The sequence below is a fragment of the Brienomyrus brachyistius genome, chromosome 18, assembly GCF_023856365.1.
Source record: "Brienomyrus brachyistius isolate T26 chromosome 18, BBRACH_0.4, whole genome shotgun sequence".
Taxonomy (NCBI): Eukaryota; Metazoa; Chordata; class Actinopteri; order Osteoglossiformes; family Mormyridae; genus Brienomyrus; species Brienomyrus brachyistius.
Window position 1 is genome coordinate 4,708,823 of NC_064550.1, and position 19,214 is coordinate 4,728,036.

Genomic DNA, 19,214 nt, shown 5'->3' on the forward strand with positions numbered 1-19,214 from the left:
GAACTATGGACATGATGATCAGTGAACATTTTCAGAAATGATGCAGTGTGTTCATGATGCAGTACTGTGCTGTTCACGTTTCCAAGTGCTATTACAGTAACTCTGCATATAAGTACAGTCCATGAACTGTGATTCTAAGTACTCACAGTGTTTAGTTGCTTACTGTTGTTGCTTACTGTTGTTGCTTACTGTTGTTGCTCACTGTTGCTGCTCACTGTTGTTGCTTACTGTTGTTGCTTACTGTTGTTCAGTGTTCACTGATCATCATGTTCATTGTTCGATGTTCATGTGTTAATAACACAAGTTTGAGACAAAGTTGAATTATACACAAAGAGCATACGGGCTGCAACGTACAGAGAATTATATTAGAAATTTGCAAACTTTAGCTGCGATGCGGAACCTTTAAATATTAACCAATATGAATAAAATCATAAAAAAGGACAGTAATACTATTAGTAATAACGAGCTGTATTCAAGGAACTACAGTAAATACTGCTGCATTACAAGTCAACAAAGCTAGACCTTTTCTGCATTTCAGTATGGCCTTTTACTAAATTACACCTTGCTCAATTTATGGTGGTAACATTTGTATATTATCATGTACTCTTTTTTTTGAATTCTTAATATTTTGAAATAACTAAATACTGGTTTTAATTATTGTGAAATGTATATTATGTAGAAAAATAAACAATGATGCAAATCCAGGACTGAGATTCAAATTTCTCTGAACCAAATTTACTTATTCAAGTTTGGTGCAATTTTGGCTTTATCACACAAAGAACCAAAATAGTAGATGGAAGAAAACTAAAGTCTAGCTGCACAGTTTGCATTATACATTATTAAGCACTGAGTCTTATACACTATTATTGTACAATGCAAGGATCCTGTTTTGACTGATGAAGCATACAGCTAAATTCTTGTTCACCTGGAAAGTCTTTTTTCTAAAATAAACACCACACAATATAATCATTATTTTTGAGTCACTAAAAATCTAGTCCCAGGTATGAGCTTGACTTCAATTTTAGACTACAGTGTTTTGTGATGAAGTTCTAAGGGTCTTAATCGGAACCACAGCCCCCAAATGTAACATCCGTTCTTTGTTAGCCTTGCGCCTCATAGTAGCGACCCCTTGCCCCTCACACCTGTGAGTGCTGCTGGACCTGAGCCAGTTTTGAATGAGATTTACTGAGGTTTGGATTTCCAGTGCTTGGTTGTGGAGCGAGATGCTGTGGAGAAAGTGGATACCGGCCTTGAGATCACAGTGCTTTTGTCAGTAAAAGTTGTCTGGGCATTAGGAGGCATTTTTGTGCAGCACTGGGGTAGCTTAAGAGTTTTCTCAGCTTGGTTGTGCTGCACCATAGCAGGCCTTCTGATGCCGGCCTCCCTTCTCGGTGTCTGTCCAGGAAGCCCCACATGCCTGAGGGCAGGCCCCCGCACACTGCTGCCTTCGGGGAGGGCAGGCCCACGCGCATTGCTGCTCTGGTGGAGGGCAGGCTTATCCTCTCCACTGTAGAGCAGGACAAACTCCCTCTGGCTGGACAGTGGGAACACAGGGAGGCCACAGCGGCACTTATTGAAGATCTCCAGGGTTATGTCTTAGAGAGGAAAAGCGACACATTATTTAAGATCAAGCCCTGGAAGCCCGAACTCTGGGACTCCCAGCAAACTCTGCCTGACTGTGGCAAAGCTGACAATAAGGAACAGCAGACAGCATGGCATTACTGTAGAACAGCACAGCGGACAGCATGGCATTACTGTAGAACAGCACAGCGGACAGCATGGCATTACTGCAGAACAGCACAGCGGACAGCATGGCATTACTGCAGAACAGCACAGCGGACAGCATGGCATTACTGCAGAACATCACAGCTGACAGCATGGCATTACTGCAGAACAGCACAGCGGACAGCATGGCATTACTGCAGAACATCACAGCTGACAGCATGGCATTACTGCAGAACAGTACAGCGGACAACATGGCATTACTGCAGAACAGCACAGCGGACAGCATGGCATTACTGCAGAACAGCACAGCGGACAACATGGCATTACTGCAGAACATCACAGCTGACAGCATGGCATTACTGCAGAACAGCACAGCGGACAGCATGGCATTACTGCAGAACAGCACAGCGGACAGCATGGCATTACTGCAGAACAGCACAGCTGACAGCATGGCATTACTGCAGAACAGCACAGCTGACAGCATGGCATTACTGCAGAACAGCACAGCGGACAGCATGGCATTACTGCAGAACATCACAGCTGACAGCATGGCATTACTGCAGAACAGCACAGCGGACAGCATGGCATTACTGCAGAACAGCACAGCTGACAGCATGGCATTACTGCAGAACAGCACAGCTGACAGCATGGCATTACTGCAGGACAGCACAGCTGACAGCATGGCATTACTGCAGAACAGTACAGCGGACAGCATGGCATTACTGCAGAACAGTACAGCGGACAGCATGGCATTACTGCAGAACAGCACAGCTGACAGCATGGCATTACTGCAGAACAGCACAGCTGACAGCATGGCATTACTGCAGGACAGCACAGCTGACAGCATGGCATTACTGCAGAACAGCACAGCTGACAGCATGGCATTACTGCAGGACAGCACAGCTGACAGCATGGCATTACTGCAGGACAGCACAGCTGACAGCATGGCATTACTGCAGAACAGCACAGCGGACAGCATGGCATTACTGCAGGACAGCACAGCTGACAGCATGGCATTACTGCAGGACAGCACAGCGGACAGCATGGCATTACTGCAGGACAGCACAGCTGACAGCATGGCATTACTGCAGGACAGCACAGCTGACAGCATGGCATTACTGCAGGACAGCACAGCTGACAGCATGGCATTACTGCAGAACAGTACAGCGGACAGCATGGCATTACTGCAGGACAGCACAGCGGACAGCATGGCATTACTGCAGGACAGCACAGCGGACAGCATGGCATTACTGCAGAACAGCACAGCGGACACCAAAACAGCACAGCAGACACGTGACATTACTGCAAAACAAAAATTTTAAAAATACATTAAAAAAAATTAGAATATCATTATACTGTAGCACTTTTATAACTATCTACTTGGAACAAGTTTTTTAGTTTTGGTTTTTGTCAGAGCAACCATGTCCCCTTATCCATGCTTTAAATTGTACTGTATGCACAGTCGATCTTCTGGACTAATGAAATTTAGAAATGTTTAGGTTCAACTACCATTTATTTGTAAGACACAGAAAGCATGACCACATGACAGATTGTGTTATTGACTGGAGTTTCCTTGCTGCTGAGATAGCTGGTGATCTTGACCAAATCTATGCTTCATTCTTCATCAAGATAAAAACACAACACATACTTCAAAATTCTGCAAGAACTATCTGGCAAAGAAAGAAAGTGAAGGACAAACTAACGGCTTGGTCTGCTCAGTTTGCAGAGATGAATCCCAGAGAACATGTATCAGATGAATTGGACAGAGGTTTCAAAGCAAAGCAGCCCACAGTCATGCTAAGAACTGCTGCAGAAGAGTTCAGATGACATGTTAGTAGATTTTCTGTTGGAAAATGTTACTCAAGTGCAGGAAACTGGAGTTCTTGAGGAAACCGGCAAAACATGTTGTGGAACAAACACACACACCACACCATACACACACACACACACACCACACACACACAGACAGCAGGGGCAGGATTCATACCCCCAGGTTTGCATTGATCGTTCCTCCAGCTGAGCTGCTGGTCCACCCAATATGTATGTATAGAAACACTACTTTATATTTGTGCATTTACAAAATTATTACATTTGTAAATATTTAGAAAAAATACATTCAATTGTCATTTATGAAATAATAAAAGAGATCAAAGTACAGCCTCTGGCTGTATGCGGTTTTCATTGGACTCACCCAGGGTCTCAAAAACAGCAGCAGGCACCATCTCCTTCAGGACCCTGCAGTTGGTGTGCAGTGCGGGGTTGCAGTTCATCTCCAGGAGCCACACCTAGAGCCAGGCCAAGGATGAAGGGGCAACACATACTGTACAGCACTATGTGCACAGTGCTCCTCATGAATACCACAGTATCCCAAAAACCCAACACACTGTCTACTAAAGAACTAATGTTGTAATTCTGACTTCAGGGAGGCATTCCATTTGAGCTTGTAACTCCTAACTCTGAAATTTCAACCGGAATGCCCCCTGAAGTCGGAATTCCAACTCATGAAGAAGCGACAAAACCCTGAGCTCAGAATCCAAGATGGCTGCGCCATTTACAGCGCAATTACTGCGACATTTCTGTATCAACAGAAGTGAAAATTGTAGTTTTATACTGTTTATTAGCACTTGTCTTATTTGTGGCTCATTAAATCGGTTGTTCACACAGTACTCTGCAACCTATCAGTGGACGTGTTGTATAATGTATCTGCAGTGAAAACTGTATCACTCAGAATTCCAGTTGACGAGGAAGGGAAGCATGTTTGTATTTGAACAGAGCGATATTCCCCATTTGGGAAGGTAGAGGGCACTCTCATCTCACCACGCGGCGAGGAATATATGTTCTATTCAGGATAAAGCTTGACCAAGTGAAAACAGCTCAGTGTTATATTCACAATATTTACAGATCCCGATAGTAACTGATACTCATTCTCAGCTTGCCCACCAACACAATTACAATGGTTTGATTGGTCAGTTGTATGCAATCCCTAGTTCAATATAAAGCTCATTATATAGGAAAAGAATTAGGAATAAATGTTGTTAAGGTTTTACTTCATCAAATAATATAGTTCTATATGACAGAAATACAAACAAATGCTATTTTTGGCAGTCAAAATTTTCAATTAAGTTCTGCATATTACATGCATTAGGATACAGTAGGTGAACTTTGAGATGATGTGCTATACTGTAGTTCATGACAGAGGTTAAATGCTGTAATGTGTCGATAGAAGCCAAATTAACTTGTAAATTACACTTTCTCAATCAGAAATACAGAGTAAACAGTTCAGCAAACTAGCATTTATGTTAATAAACAGATCTCAGTGGGGCTGTCTGCTGCTGTTTCGAGACGCATTTCACCATCGAACTTGCTACTGTGCCCCCACTCAACTGGAGCTTTCGCCGACAAAAACATTAGCTTTGAAAATTAAACAATGCATAAGACCACTACAGAGAAGAACCAAAGTGGTGTCCAGACATTAAGACGATTATGTCTTTTTCATACATCAGTTAGCGATTTTAAATATGTAACTGCAAGTCCTGTTTTACAAATGACATCACAGCTAATCCTGACTAAAAAGATTATTTAATTCTCCTGATCATCCTGTTCCTTATTGTCCATGAATAATCTTAATTAAAGAGCACCGAACCTGCAGTTGTCGGGATCCCTTACCTTAAAGTCTTCATCGATCAGGAAGTCACAGCCAATGAGGTCAAAGTAGCCTAGCTTTCTATTCAGCTTGTTCTTCGCTGCCATGAAGCACTGCAGTACAATCTGCTGCATGCGCTTCTTTGTAACACCCAAGAAAAACACAGCATTATTAACCTTGATTGATTATTTTTAATCAGTTGTCTCCACCCACTAGGGCCTTTCTATCACCTTGCTTACGGTTATCCTCTATAAAACACTTGTCTTTGCATCCTTCCAAATACACTCCCCATGTTTCCCTACGAATAAACATTGTTATGTTGTAATTCACACAGAAAATGCAGTTCTTGTTCATATATGCAGCAAATATACAGTTGTTATACTGTACAGTATGTTTTCCATCACTGTTCCATATCATTGTATGCTTAAAACCATGATTTTTTTTTACTCCATTACATTTCAATCCATTCCTTTACAACCACTAGGCTACAATCCTAAATTAAAATTATTCTAGCCAGTCTGTAATGGCAATTTTAGGCTAACCTCAACTGAAAAGCATTTTTAGTTTACAAATTACATAGCAGCACTGGCCTTCCCACTGGATTTTGTTTGTGTAGATGTGCAATACTTTTTTTACATTTACCACACTTAAAATAAAATATCATAAAGTAAAAATGATAGTACATGTGCGAATAAGTAGTTAGGCACAATTCATTGGTTCACTGGCTTCTGCATAGCACCTAGTCTTGGAACGCAATGGTTCCTGGTATCTTGATTTTCATGGTTTGAACACAAAGACATAAACACATGAATGTACACAAATTAATGGGCACAAATACAATTTTGTTCTAATTACCCCTGCTTTGCCTACACTCACTGTAAAAGCTCCAAAGACCCAGTCTTGTGAGAGGGCCTTATCCTGACAGTGATGCTCATTGAGATAGGCACTGAGGGACTCCATAGACCAAACTGTATCCTCCTTAAGCACTTTATACTGTGGATTCTTCTTCTGCATGTACTGATCAGGAATGAATTAGGAAAAAGAGAAAGGGGTGAGAACGGAAGAGATTAAACAGCAAATGTAGGACATGATTGTATATTTGCTCAACTTCATATTTTACTATCTATATGTAGAATATAGTCAGTTCCAGCCCCCATAAATGGTTAATGAAGCATTCAGACCCCTTTCAGTTTTTAACCATTTGTGATGTTGTAGCTTCATGTTAAAATCATGTAAATTCATTTTTGTTCCTCGCGAATCTACACTCAGTGTCCCATAATAATAGTACAAAAACAGAATTATAGAATTCTTTTGCAAATGTATTAATTTATATTTATTAAATCTATAATTCTATGTTTGTGCTGTTATTATGGGATACTGAGTGTAGATTCATGAGGAACAAAAATGAATTTGCATAATTTTAGTGCTGTGCCCCAATCGACTTTTCCGTATGGTCGCTTGGGGAACGGTGTTTGTTTACATGAATAACATAACAGTCATCACAGAAAGTATCTTGGTGCCAGGAATGATTTTTAAAACTTAGAAAACAAAGCCAAGAATCAAATTAAGAATTAACATGGGTAGGGCCTTTATACTTTTATTTGCTGTTTTCAAGACTGGAGGTGGCATGGGAAAAGCTGGTGACCAGTCACCATCACTGAATCGAGACAAGATTTATAGAGATTTTTCCCAAGAATCTGAGCTTTCAAAATGATGTGTTTGACCAGGGCCAGGGGTCTCCAAAATGCTTATAAGTCCAAGGGAAACCCATGCTAATATATCTGTGAGCATGAGATTGTTTACAAGTTGAGTTTATTTATTTGTGTAATAAAAACGTGTTTGGTTAGCATCTCATGAATGTCAGAATTTCAACTAGAACATGATTAGGAATGTTTCTGCAAGTTGTTTGGGTGTTTTAAACAGAAAATAACAACTGAAGATTGTATTAATTACAAAATTTAACCTTTACAACAAAACAGTTATTTTTAGACATCAGAGAATTTAAAGTGAATGATAATTTTATCTATCAGAATAACAATTCCTAGGGCGGCGTACCTGATTGGTTAAATGTGTAGAAAGGTTGCTGGAGTTTGGATCATAGATGTCACAGGTCAGTCGTACATATCCATGTCGAAAGAACACTATGTAGGGTGTAGTACAAGCAATTAGAAGGTAGGATCGCACATCAAACTTCCTGCCTTTGAGAAGCAGAGGGTTCTGGATGTACCTGGTAAAAAAGACACAAATCACACAAAATTTCAATATCATAATCACACCCCCAAATCCATCCATTTTCCAAACCGCTTATCCTACTGGGTCGTGGGGGGTCCGGAGCCTATCCTGGAAGCAATGGGCACGAGGCTGGGAACAACCCAGGATGGGGGGCCAGCCCATTGCAGGGCACACTCACACACCATTCACTCACACATGCACACCTATGGGCAATTTAGCAAGTCCAATTAGCCTCAGCATGTTTTTGGACTGTGGGGGGAAACCGGAGTACCCGGAGGAAACCCCACGACGACATGGGGAGAATATGCAAACTCCACACACGTGTGACCCAGGTGGAGACTCGAACCTGGGTCCCAGAGGTGTGAGGCAACAGTGCTAACCACTGGACCACCATGTCACCCCACCCCCAAATCCTCAAACTTATTTATCCTTCATCATTAGAGGTGGGCATGACAGATGCCATTGCCAGAAGTCCTTTGTACCACCACAGAGTACAATATCTCCGATGAGTTTATTCACATTAATTCTCTGCCTGGAATTATAACTTCTATGTTGAGTACTATGGATTAATGACAAGTATTTACTTGATTTCTTAGTATTTATTTGATCTCTAACCTTTGAACAATATAAGGCTGCTGGTGGCGTAGCTTCCTGGAAATTTGGTGATCTTTGAAACCCTGTAGCTGGATTTGAAAGACCCTGATGTCCTCTTCTGTCCTCAGCAAGAAGATACCCTGCCCCTGATTCAGTCCCGTAGGCTTGCAGATCCATGGAATGGATTGAGCTCCACTCATATAGGCTGTTACCAAAAGGGCCAAAGGAAAAACGTTGAAAAGAGTATAACCAGCAAGAAAAGATTTTTTTAAACAGGCTATTCTTAAAGTGCAGCCAAAGAAACAAAATAACCTTTAATCGGCTGGCTAAAGCTTCATGTACCATGTGAGTAAATCATAACAGAATTATTAGTACAGCATACCGAAAGTGAGCAAACATGACGTCAAAACTCCTCTGACATGCGCACAAGCTCTGCACAGCGGTTTGAGATGCAGCTACTGCTACTGTATGTTCTTCTTTAGCACAAAATCTGAGACAAAAAATTATGTAAATAGGGTGTTTTTTCTAGCTTATGCTGATAAAGCAGTCCATGCTATTTTTTTTGTTTTGTTTTGTGTCACCTTCTAGCTGCGCAAAGAATGCTTCCTGTTCATCTCTAACATCCATGCGAAATGTTTCTGGGATAAACTCCTCCATCTTCAGCTTCCTGTGATACACAGCATTTCAGATGAGATGAGATGAGACAGAATATGAAACGTAATATATCTCTTTTAGTATTTGTATTTGTTACAGTATTTGTTACATTTGAACTAAATAAATGAAAGTGGAAGCCAGTGGGTGCAAAGGATGGTAGGCATTTTATTTGTTAAATACAAGATAATAACCCCCTCCATCATATGCTGGACATATATTGTAATATCCTTTTGTTTTGATCCTTTATTTAGGATGAAGTATTTGGTCTAGCCAAAAGCATTAATCTGGCATTGCCATTCCTTGGGGGGGGGGGGGGGATCTTCAGGCAAGCCTTTTGTTATTCCTGTATCAGGCAAATACACTATTTCACTGAGTCACATGACTTACAAACCTCAGTCCACGGCTATGTAGGATCTTGCTATTGACCCTGTCATATTCTCTCAAGCTGTTCAGGAGCCCGATCTTCGTGGTCAGCACACTGTTGTTTGGGATCTGATACAGCAGCTGTTGTCCTAGGAATTACAAGAATCATATCAGTGGCTGCAGGTCCAAATTAAGGTCACAAAATCAAGCAGTATCACAGCTTCATGAAGGGTCACTTCCAGCGGCCTGGTGGTGCAGTGGTTAGCACTCTTGCCTCACACCTCTGGGACCTGGTTTCAAGTCTCCACCTGGGTCACATGCGTGTGGAGTTTGCATGTTCTCCCCATGTCGTCGTGGGGTTTCCTCCGGGTACTCCGGTTTCCCCCCACAGTCCAAAAACATGCTGAGGCTAATTGGAGTTACTAAACTGCCTGTAGGAGTGCATGTCTGAATGAATGGTGTGTGAGTATGTCCTGCAATGGCCTGGCCCCCTGTCCTGGGTTGTTCCCTGCCTCTTGCCAATAATTTCTGGGATAGGCTCTGGACCCCCTGTGACCCAGAAGGATAAGCGGTTTGGAAAATGGATGGATGGGACTCTTCCAATCAAGTCCAGTTTTAAAAATACATTTGGAGAAAAGCTTGCCAGCAGCTGTTTTAAGGTTAGTTAGTTTAAAATGAGATTTCCAACCATTTGTCTGGAACTGAGTATCTTGCAGGTATCACAGCTATTTTTAGAATGTTAACCCCCCCCCCCCCCACATCATAAACTGAACAGATATCCACTCTGTCAAAAAAAGGCTACCTGGTATGGTTTGTTCCCCAAGCTACACACACCAATAAGCTGCACCCAATGGTTCATCAGAGTGTATTTCTTTACCTTAAAAGGAACATTTACCTACAGTACAGCTAGGGTACAATTGGCAGACCCTTGAGTGTACTGCCCCAGTGGCAAGCAATTCATATTCTCAAAGGTACCTATCGCTTCTTTTTTTCTGACAGTGCAGGGTCATGGGGGTCTGGAGCTACAGGCAGAAAGCAGGGAATAATTTTCGGAACTCAAATCAACGGTGGGGGGGGGAGTGGAGAACCTGGAAGTAACATGCCTACATATGGAGGGTGTCTTATGACAATATTCAATAAATGAGTATATCTATGTTACTCCAACACAAGGGAAACATGGAAACTCCACATACGCAGAACCAGGGTAGAAGACTCAAACCCAGACTTGTAAAGCAACAATGCAACTACTATGCCACAGTACCCTCCGCCGGGGAACACAAATTCCATGAAAAATCATACACGTACACACAAACTGCCATAGTCCCTGTCACTGAAGGAAAGTTTACTGTGAGTTACCTTCCCTGAAACTGTTGTAGGTGATTTTTGACTTGATCTCACACCACTTGAGTATGTAATCACTTCTCCTCTTGTCATGTAGGTGGTGCCACCCTTTGCTCTCACAATATGCTGTCACGCTAAATAAGAAAAAGAAACCTCACTTATCAATGATCATTTAACACATAGGTGCAAACATGTTGGCTATGCAGACAGGCTGTCTCTCCACACTGAAGGGGATAAATATCTCATACAAGAAAACGTGTAAACTGACAACATCATCCATCCATCCATCCATTTTCCAAACCGCTTATCCTATTGGGTCGCGGGGGGTCCGGAGCCTATCCCGGAATCAATGGGCACAAGGCAGGGAACAACCCAGGATGGGGGGCCAGCCCATCGCAGGGCACACTCACACACCATTCACTCACACATGCACACCCACGGGCAATTCAGCAACTCCAATTAGCCTCAGCATGTTTTTGGACTGTGGGGGGAAACCGGAGTACCCGGAGGAAACCCCACGACGACACGGGGAGAACATGCAAACTCCGCACACATGTGACCCAGGCGGAGACTCGAACCTGGGTCCCAGAGGTGTGAGGCAACAGTGCTAACCACTGGACCACCATGTCACCCCACCCCCAAATCCTCAAACTTATTTATCCTTCATCATTAGAGGTGGGCATGACAGATGCCATTGCCAGAAGTCCTTTGTACCACCACAGAGTACAATATCTCCGATGAGTTTATTCACATTAATTCTCTGCCTGGAATTATAACTTCTATGTTGAAACAGGCTATTCTTAAAGTGCAGCCAAAGAAACAAAATAACCTTTAATCGGCTGGCTAAAGCTTCATGTACCATGTGAGTAAATCATAACAGAATTATTAGTACAGCATACCGAAAGTGAGCAAACATGACGTCAAAACTCCTCTGACATGCGCACAAGCTCTGCACAGCGGTTTGAGATGCAGCTACTGCTACTGTATGTTCTTCTTTAGCACAAAATCTGAGACAAAAAATTATGTAAATAGGGTGTTTTTTCTAGCTTATGCTGATAAAGCAGTCCATGCTATTTTTTTTGTTTTGTTTTGTGTCACCTTCTAGCTGCGCAAAGAATGCTTCCTGTTCATCTCTAACATCCATGCGAAATGTTTCTGGGATAAACTCCTCCATCTTCAGCTTCCTGTGATACACAGCATTTCAGATGAGATGAGATGAGACAGAATATGAAACGTAATATATCTCTTTTAGTATTTGTATTTGTTACAGTATTTGTTACATTTGAACTAAATAAATGAAAGTGGAAGCCAGTGGGTGCAAAGGATGGTAGGCATTTTATTTGTTAAATACAAGATAATAACCCCCTCCATCATATGCTGGACATATATTGTAATATCCTTTTGTTTTGATCCTTTATTTAGGATGAAGTATTTGGTCTAGCCAAAAGCATTAATCTGGCATTGCCATTCCTTGGGGGGGGGGGGGGGGATCTTCAGGCAAGCCTTTTGTTATTCCTGTATCAGGCAAATACACTATTTCACTGAGTCACATGACTTACAAACCTCAGTCCACGGCTATGTAGGATCTTGCTATTGACCCTGTCATATTCTCTCAAGCTGTTCAGGAGCCCGATCTTCGTGGTCAGCACACTGTTGTTTGGGATCTGATACAGCAGCTGTTGTCCTAGGAATTACAAGAATCATATCAGTGGCTGCAGGTCCAAATTAAGGTCACAAAATCAAGCAGTATCACAGCTTCATGAAGGGTCACTTCCAGCGGCCTGGTGGTGCAGTGGTTAGCACTCTTGCCTCACACCTCTGGGACCTGGTTTCAAGTCTCCACCTGGGTCACATGCGTGTGGAGTTTGCATGTTCTCCCCATGTCGTCGTGGGGTTTCCTCCGGGTACTCCGGTTTCCCCCCACAGTCCAAAAACATGCTGAGGCTAATTGGAGTTACTAAACTGCCTGTAGGAGTGCATGTCTGAATGAATGGTGTGTGAGTATGTCCTGCAATGGCCTGGCCCCCTGTCCTGGGTTGTTCCCTGCCTCTTGCCAATAATTTCTGGGATAGGCTCTGGACCCCCTGTGACCCAGAAGGATAAGCGGTTTGGAAAATGGATGGATGGGACTCTTCCAATCAAGTCCAGTTTTAAAAATACATTTGGAGAAAAGCTTGCCAGCAGCTGTTTTAAGGTTAGTTAGTTTAAAATGAGATTTCCAACCATTTGTCTGGAACTGAGTATCTTGCAGGTATCACAGCTATTTTTAGAATGTTAACCCCCCCCCCCCCACATCATAAACTGAACAGATATCCACTCTGTCAAAAAAAGGCTACCTGGTATGGTTTGTTCCCCAAGCTACACACACCAATAAGCTGCACCCAATGGTTCATCAGAGTGTATTTCTTTACCTTAAAAGGAACATTTACCTACAGTACAGCTAGGGTACAATTGGCAGACCCTTGAGTGTACTGCCCCAGTGGCAAGCAATTCATATTCTCAAAGGTACCTATCGCTTCTTTTTTTCTGACAGTGCAGGGTCATGGGGGTCTGGAGCTACAGGCAGAAAGCAGGGAATAATTTTCGGAACTCAAATCAACGGTGGGGGGGGGAGTGGAGAACCTGGAAGTAACATGCCTACATATGGAGGGTGTCTTATGACAATATTCAATAAATGAGTATATCTATGTTACTCCAACACAAGGGAAACATGGAAACTCCACATACGCAGAACCAGGGTAGAAGACTCAAACCCAGACTTGTAAAGCAACAATGCAACTACTATGCCACAGTACCCTCCGCCGGGGAACACAAATTCCATGAAAAATCATACACGTACACACAAACTGCCATAGTCCCTGTCACTGAAGGAAAGTTTACTGTGAGTTACCTTCCCTGAAACTGTTGTAGGTGATTTTTGACTTGATCTCACACCACTTGAGTATGTAATCACTTCTCCTCTTGTCATGTAGGTGGTGCCACCCTTTGCTCTCACAATATGCTGTCACGCTAAATAAGAAAAAGAAACCTCACTTATCAATGATCATTTAACACATAGGTGCAAACATGTTGGCTATGCAGACAGGCTGTCTCTCCACACTGAAGGGGATAAATATCTCATACAAGAAAACGTGTAAACTGACAACATCATCCATCCATCCATCCATTTTCCAAACCGCTTATCCTATTGGGTCGCGGGGGGTCCGGAGCCTATCCCGGAATCAATGGGCACAAGGCAGGGAACAACCCAGGATGGGGGGCCAGCCCATCGCAGGGCACACTCACACACCATTCACTCACACATGCACACCCACGGGCAATTCAGCAACTCCAATTAGCCTCAGCATGTTTTTGGACTGTGGGGGGAAACCGGAGTACCCGGAGGAAACCCCACGACGACACGGGGAGAACATGCAAACTCCGCACACATGTGACCCAGGCGGAGACTCGAACCCGGGTCCCAGAGGTGTGAGGCGACAGTGCTAACCACTGCACCACCATGCCGCCCCCATCTGACAACATCAGAAAACCTAATAGATAAAACTGTGTAAAACTGTGTTAGTTAGCCCAGTTAATTGCGTAATCTAAACCCAGATCAGCCCAGATCCTGTCTTGTACTGTGTGTGTTGTGTGTGTGTGTGTGTACAGTATGTGTCGGGGGCAACGGGGTCAATGTGATATAAGTATATTATGTACAGGATCTGTAAGCACTCACATGAGGGCACCGTTCCTGCCTCCCACAAAGAAAAAAGGCCCACTCCCCTTGACTGCTCTTGGTTTTGCACCTCCCAGACTTCGGGCCATGAGCTCGCCCCCTCGCTGGTTTCCTGGAGGCTCCTTTCTGGTGGCTGAGTGGCTTTTATCCTCACATGTGCCTACATTTGTCTCAGACATTCACAAGAGTGAAATACATACACAAACATCTATTAGCATGTAAAGTATAAATAATGTACCACATATACATAATGCATGCATTAGCACATACTGTATACAGACAAACAATACACATTTTAATAGTTTTTTTTTCCTGAAGATATTACTCCTCATTTTCTCACACTCAGGACTTTGTGGGATAGCAAAAGTACTTCCTTTGGGGAATCTGAGGTGATTGGGGCATCAAGTTAAGTTGGACGTAAGTTACACTAGCTCAGAGTTATTTGATATCACACGCATCACAATTTCCTAGTAATGTGAAAGCTTCCCTTTACTGAACTTTAGTGGTGCCAGGGGCGTCGTGCAAACCAAATTTGTGGATGGGCACCATTACAAAACCACACAGTAAGCATAAAAATACACATATTAATGTTCTTGAAACTTTATGTAACTTATACATTTACATGTAGCAAATACTGGAGAGCAGTGTAATTTGTACAGGCAAAACTACAAATTGAGTCGGATATCTACCTTGCTAGCTAACGTTAACTAACTAACATATGCAGCCTAAGTCTGTGGGACAACAACACAGATTCAATTCATTTTCATTCGTATACTTTTTTAGCACATTTACTTGGCTAGCAACTGTAAACTGCTAACCATAGCTAACATCGTTTACTGCTGTTGAGACGGCGAGGTTAAAAAGCAGTACGGTAAGACTGATGTATGTTTTCTTCCTCACTGATTAAGGCACTATTGAAATGTTGCTGTAACATATCCTATTAGGCAGGTCGTGTGTATGTCGAGTTATGGGCAGATACTAGCGTTGGCCTGCCTTTGGCCACAATGGATCCTTCAATGCATTATGAAGGCTTATTGATTATTAATAGGATGCTTGGAGCAATGTATACTGATCCTTCAACTGAAGTAAAAGTAAATTATGCGGTTCTGAGAGAGCACTGTGTCCCCACACCTCTCTGTTCTGTTTTAATGGTAACGTTTTACTTTAGGAGGTAAAAATTATTTACTCCCTTACTGAAAATTTTGAAACCCAGAAACTAAGTGTTAGTTACAAACTGACACATATTTTTTCATCATTAATCAATCATAACAGTTCATGTATTTCATTCACTTGAATAGTAAGTGAGTTAATAAGTTACTTGTGCCACCTCAATAAAGTGTTACTATTTAAGCAAACTAAACAAACTATTAAGAATCTAGACAAACTATTTGCTTATTTTAAAGGTGATATATTGGTGGCCTGGGTTATATTAAATACATTGCTATATTAATAAAAATATGTGAATGAGAAGCATAAAGATTGAGAGAGTGTAGTTAAACATAAAACCCATGCGAACCCACCTCTGTGTTCCTGGATCGCCTGTGACTTCCCACTTTTTTCTGGAAGACTGCTGCCCCCTTGAGGACGCTGTGCTCTCTCTCTCCTCCACATCCTGCTGATCATCCCTCTCACCTCCAGCATCCAGGGTCAGAACCTGCCTTGCAAGTCAAAATGTTCTTGTTTCCGCCTTTACGTTTCTTCCATCTGAGGTTGGTAAATCGTCACAGTCCTGACTCCCCTCCAGCATACCTGCCTCACTGTGAGTTTTTTGATCACATCACTTTCTAATGATCCAGTTGACTACGAACCAAATAGTCCTACAACCATTTTACTGCCACTTTGCTTTACTGTGAGAGTGAAAGGTGATTTTCTGCAGTATCTGCAGCTGAATTTATTAGTTCATTTTTCACTCTTCTCCTTTCCCAGGGCAGGAAAATATTTTTGACTAAAGAAATGTGACAATCTTGTTATGTAATCTTATAATTGTTAAATGCATGATAGATCACATGACCCATTTCCATTGCAACTTAACTGTCTCATGAACACAGTGAACCAGCTTAATAGCCAAAGTACTTTCCCGTTTGTCGAAATGTCTGTAACAGTGAAATAGTAAAACAAAGCTGTTTAAAATCAAACTGAATTATGGGAGTAGAGCACAACTAATATTAGTTACTGGAGAAATAACTGAAAATCTTTAATGTCTATAATGTAACACTTGACTAGTGAGTCAATTCTAACGCATTTAAATATACAGGTGTTCTGCCTCATTTTGAATATAACCTTACAGAACGCCAAACAACTGAAGCTAAATTAAAAGAAAAGCACTATATAAACTTACATGCACTGCCACAGATATATGATGTACATAGAGGGTGTACTCAGTGTGGAACTCATTAACTGTGAGAGTGTAAACAAATCCAGGTTGCCTAGGATATGGCTTCCTTGGCAACAGTTCCTAACTGTAGTTTGATTCTATGTGTTATGCTGCAATACCGGGCCCTGGGGCTGCCCTAAGCGAAGGGTTATTTCATATTAATGACATTCGCATTTTGATGATATTTAACATGTTAATTACACGTACATCCCAAAGCTCAAAAAATGTTAGTTTTTTTAGTACTTTTTAATGTATTTCCCTTTGAGATATAGTGTCTTTTCTACACCTTGGGGAGCAAATTCAAAGTGTTTGCAATTCATGCAACTACATGGCTCAGCTATACTGTAGCTTGTTGGAAAACTCAGAAAGAGTATTTTTTTCACCTTATAGTTAAAATTTCAGTTTTGCATGTCATATTTTTTATTTTATGATTTTTTTTTGCATTTTTTGCTACACTTAATTTTGAAAAAAGGACGTGGAGTAACAATTCAGTTTTTTTTTTTATAAAATACATATGTATGTGTAAAATTCGCTTAAAAATCAGTGACCCTTCATGAAATAATTTCCCCAAAAATTGCAGAGTATTAAAAAGAGTATTTATTATTTTTAATGCTGTATATGAGCCTCAAAAATACCTATAGAGGTAGGAGTAAAACTTTTTCACTTAATTGGGAAGAAAGTACTCTGCTTATCTCATGAAGGGAACGAAGAAACAGGTCAGTGTTTCATATATAAGTATTTCACACGCTTTTGTATTTCATTATAAAAACTGACAACTGCAACTCACTGTTTTTTCATAACTAAATGTAGTAATAAATGTAGTTTATGAGATGAATACGATGTCCCCACAACGTGATGAATACCCGTTTTTTTCCCTTTGGGGGACTGGTTTCCTAGTCCCCATTAAGGGAAAAATCAATTCAATAAAATTCTGTGACTGCAATGAAAAAACTAAAAATGCAAAAACTCTTGTAGTTTACTTGGTTGCTTACGGTTATGGTTAGGGCTGGGTGGGGGATAAGGTTGCCATTGTTAGCATTAGCATTTTTCCCATAGAAATGAATGAGCGGTTCCCATGTGCTCTGTGAGTGTGTGTGTGTGTGTGTGTGCATGTAGTGTATGTGTTTATTTATTTGCTACACAGGGTGTGCTAAAAGTCCTTTATGTCTAAGGGAGTAAAAAAATGAAAAAAGAGCTAAGGGTGGTGTGTCATTCACATACTAAATTTCATCAAATTCTTTTTTTTTTCCATGCAAAAACTATTTAAGAAATTTGTCAAATTAAAACGGAATGACCAGTAAATAACAATTTCCTAAACAATCTTATGTTCCTACAATCCTTAATCACTAATCTAAAGCCTGCAGTTTGAGTAATATGGCACTAAGATTTTTCAGTCAAATTTTGGCAGTGCAAATAGAAAAAAGTAAAGGTAGACACTAGTGTTTGACGCCAACAGGACCCATTAAACGGAACTGCATCCGTTTTTGCAGTTTATTGTTTGATGGTGTTAAGCAGGCACGATGAGATTCAACAAACCGCAGTGCATCGCTGTATTTGTAACCGATATCCACAGTGATTATTTGAGCCGTATATGACAAATGACACAAATTACTTTTTTATACACAGTTGTTGCAAAAACTAATGTGTGTCATATGTGCCCACAGCTTATTGGTATTTTGTCATGCTTTCCCACTTTAATTTTAAAAAGGCCCAGGGCAGATATGTCTCCTCCATGCATGCAAGTAGCTTTATTTTGCGTTACTTAAAGAATCAGACCCCAGCGGGCGCTTTTGCTAAACTGGTGTAACAGGTTCAATCAGTGGAGCAAACAGGTGGCCTCTTGTGAGACAAACAGACACAAGAGGCCCGGATACATGGAAACCAGTCCCTTCAGCCTTCAGATGCTAACATCTCCATAGGGCACAAACAGGCAGGATCAGTTTATTTAACGTTTATCAACTAAAAGCCATTACCTCATTAGTGTAAGACAATGACTTGTACAGTTTTCTAATGATGACACACTGCAAATTAAAATCAGAAGATTTATATTAGCTAGACAAAAAAAATGTAAGATTTAACATTATTAATTCTAATGGAAATGAACCTAAATGATCACGTTCTGTGAATACACAGGTATTTTAGGTAATTTAATTTATAGACCAGGGTGGGGGTCAATCTTATTCAGAAAGGGCTGCAAGCGGCCATGTGCAGGTTTGCAGATTACTAATTAGAGGACTGATTAGCAGATGAGTCAACACACCTGGGTTTGAACAACTTACCTAAAGGTTATGCCAAAAACCTGCATACACACTGGCCCTTTGCAGATAAAATTATCCACCCCGATATAGACTATAATTTCATAAAGACCCATCTATTTTCCCTAACCATATATACAGTGTAAAGTCTCAATCAGGAGCTCGGGAATAATGCCAGCTCATCACAAGACAGACACTTACTGTTGGAAATTTAGAAACACTGAGTCACCTTAACCATATGGGGAAGGAAAACCACAAAGACACAAAGAAAATATGCAGACTCCACCCACAACACTAACAGCACTGCACTATGTGCCT

At 41.4% G+C, this 19,214-nt stretch overlaps 1 protein-coding gene across 7 annotated transcripts; it reads right to left on the reverse strand.

Annotated features, from left to right (window-relative positions):
- Positions 1 to 295: 295 nt before the first annotated feature.
- Positions 296 to 16,676, reverse strand: ttll10 (tubulin tyrosine ligase-like family, member 10). 7 transcript variants are annotated; one of them, XM_048982910.1, is made up of 12 exons: positions 16,606 to 16,676; positions 15,788 to 15,925; positions 14,268 to 14,427; positions 13,443 to 13,561; positions 12,116 to 12,236; positions 8,776 to 8,861; positions 8,216 to 8,399; positions 7,424 to 7,595; positions 6,245 to 6,385; positions 5,392 to 5,508; positions 3,917 to 4,010; positions 296 to 1,595 (listed from the first exon to the last, which is right to left on the reverse strand). In XM_048982910.1, exons 2-12 carry the CDS (start codon positions 15,906 to 15,908, stop codon positions 1,183 to 1,185), a joined length of 1,728 nt encoding a protein of 575 aa, XP_048838867.1. In that variant the 5' UTR covers positions 15,909 to 15,925; positions 16,606 to 16,676; the 3' UTR covers positions 296 to 1,182. The 7 variants fall into 7 exon arrangements, with proteins under 7 accessions (XP_048838867.1, XP_048838866.1, XP_048838865.1 ...); XM_048982909.1 differs by having other exon boundaries at positions 15,788 to 15,921; positions 16,606 to 16,652; XM_048982908.1 differs by lacking the exons at positions 12,116 to 12,236; positions 13,443 to 13,561 and adding exons at positions 9,240 to 9,360; positions 10,568 to 10,686 and having other exon boundaries at positions 15,788 to 15,971; positions 16,606 to 16,632.
- Positions 16,677 to 19,214: the final 2,538 nt, after the last annotated feature.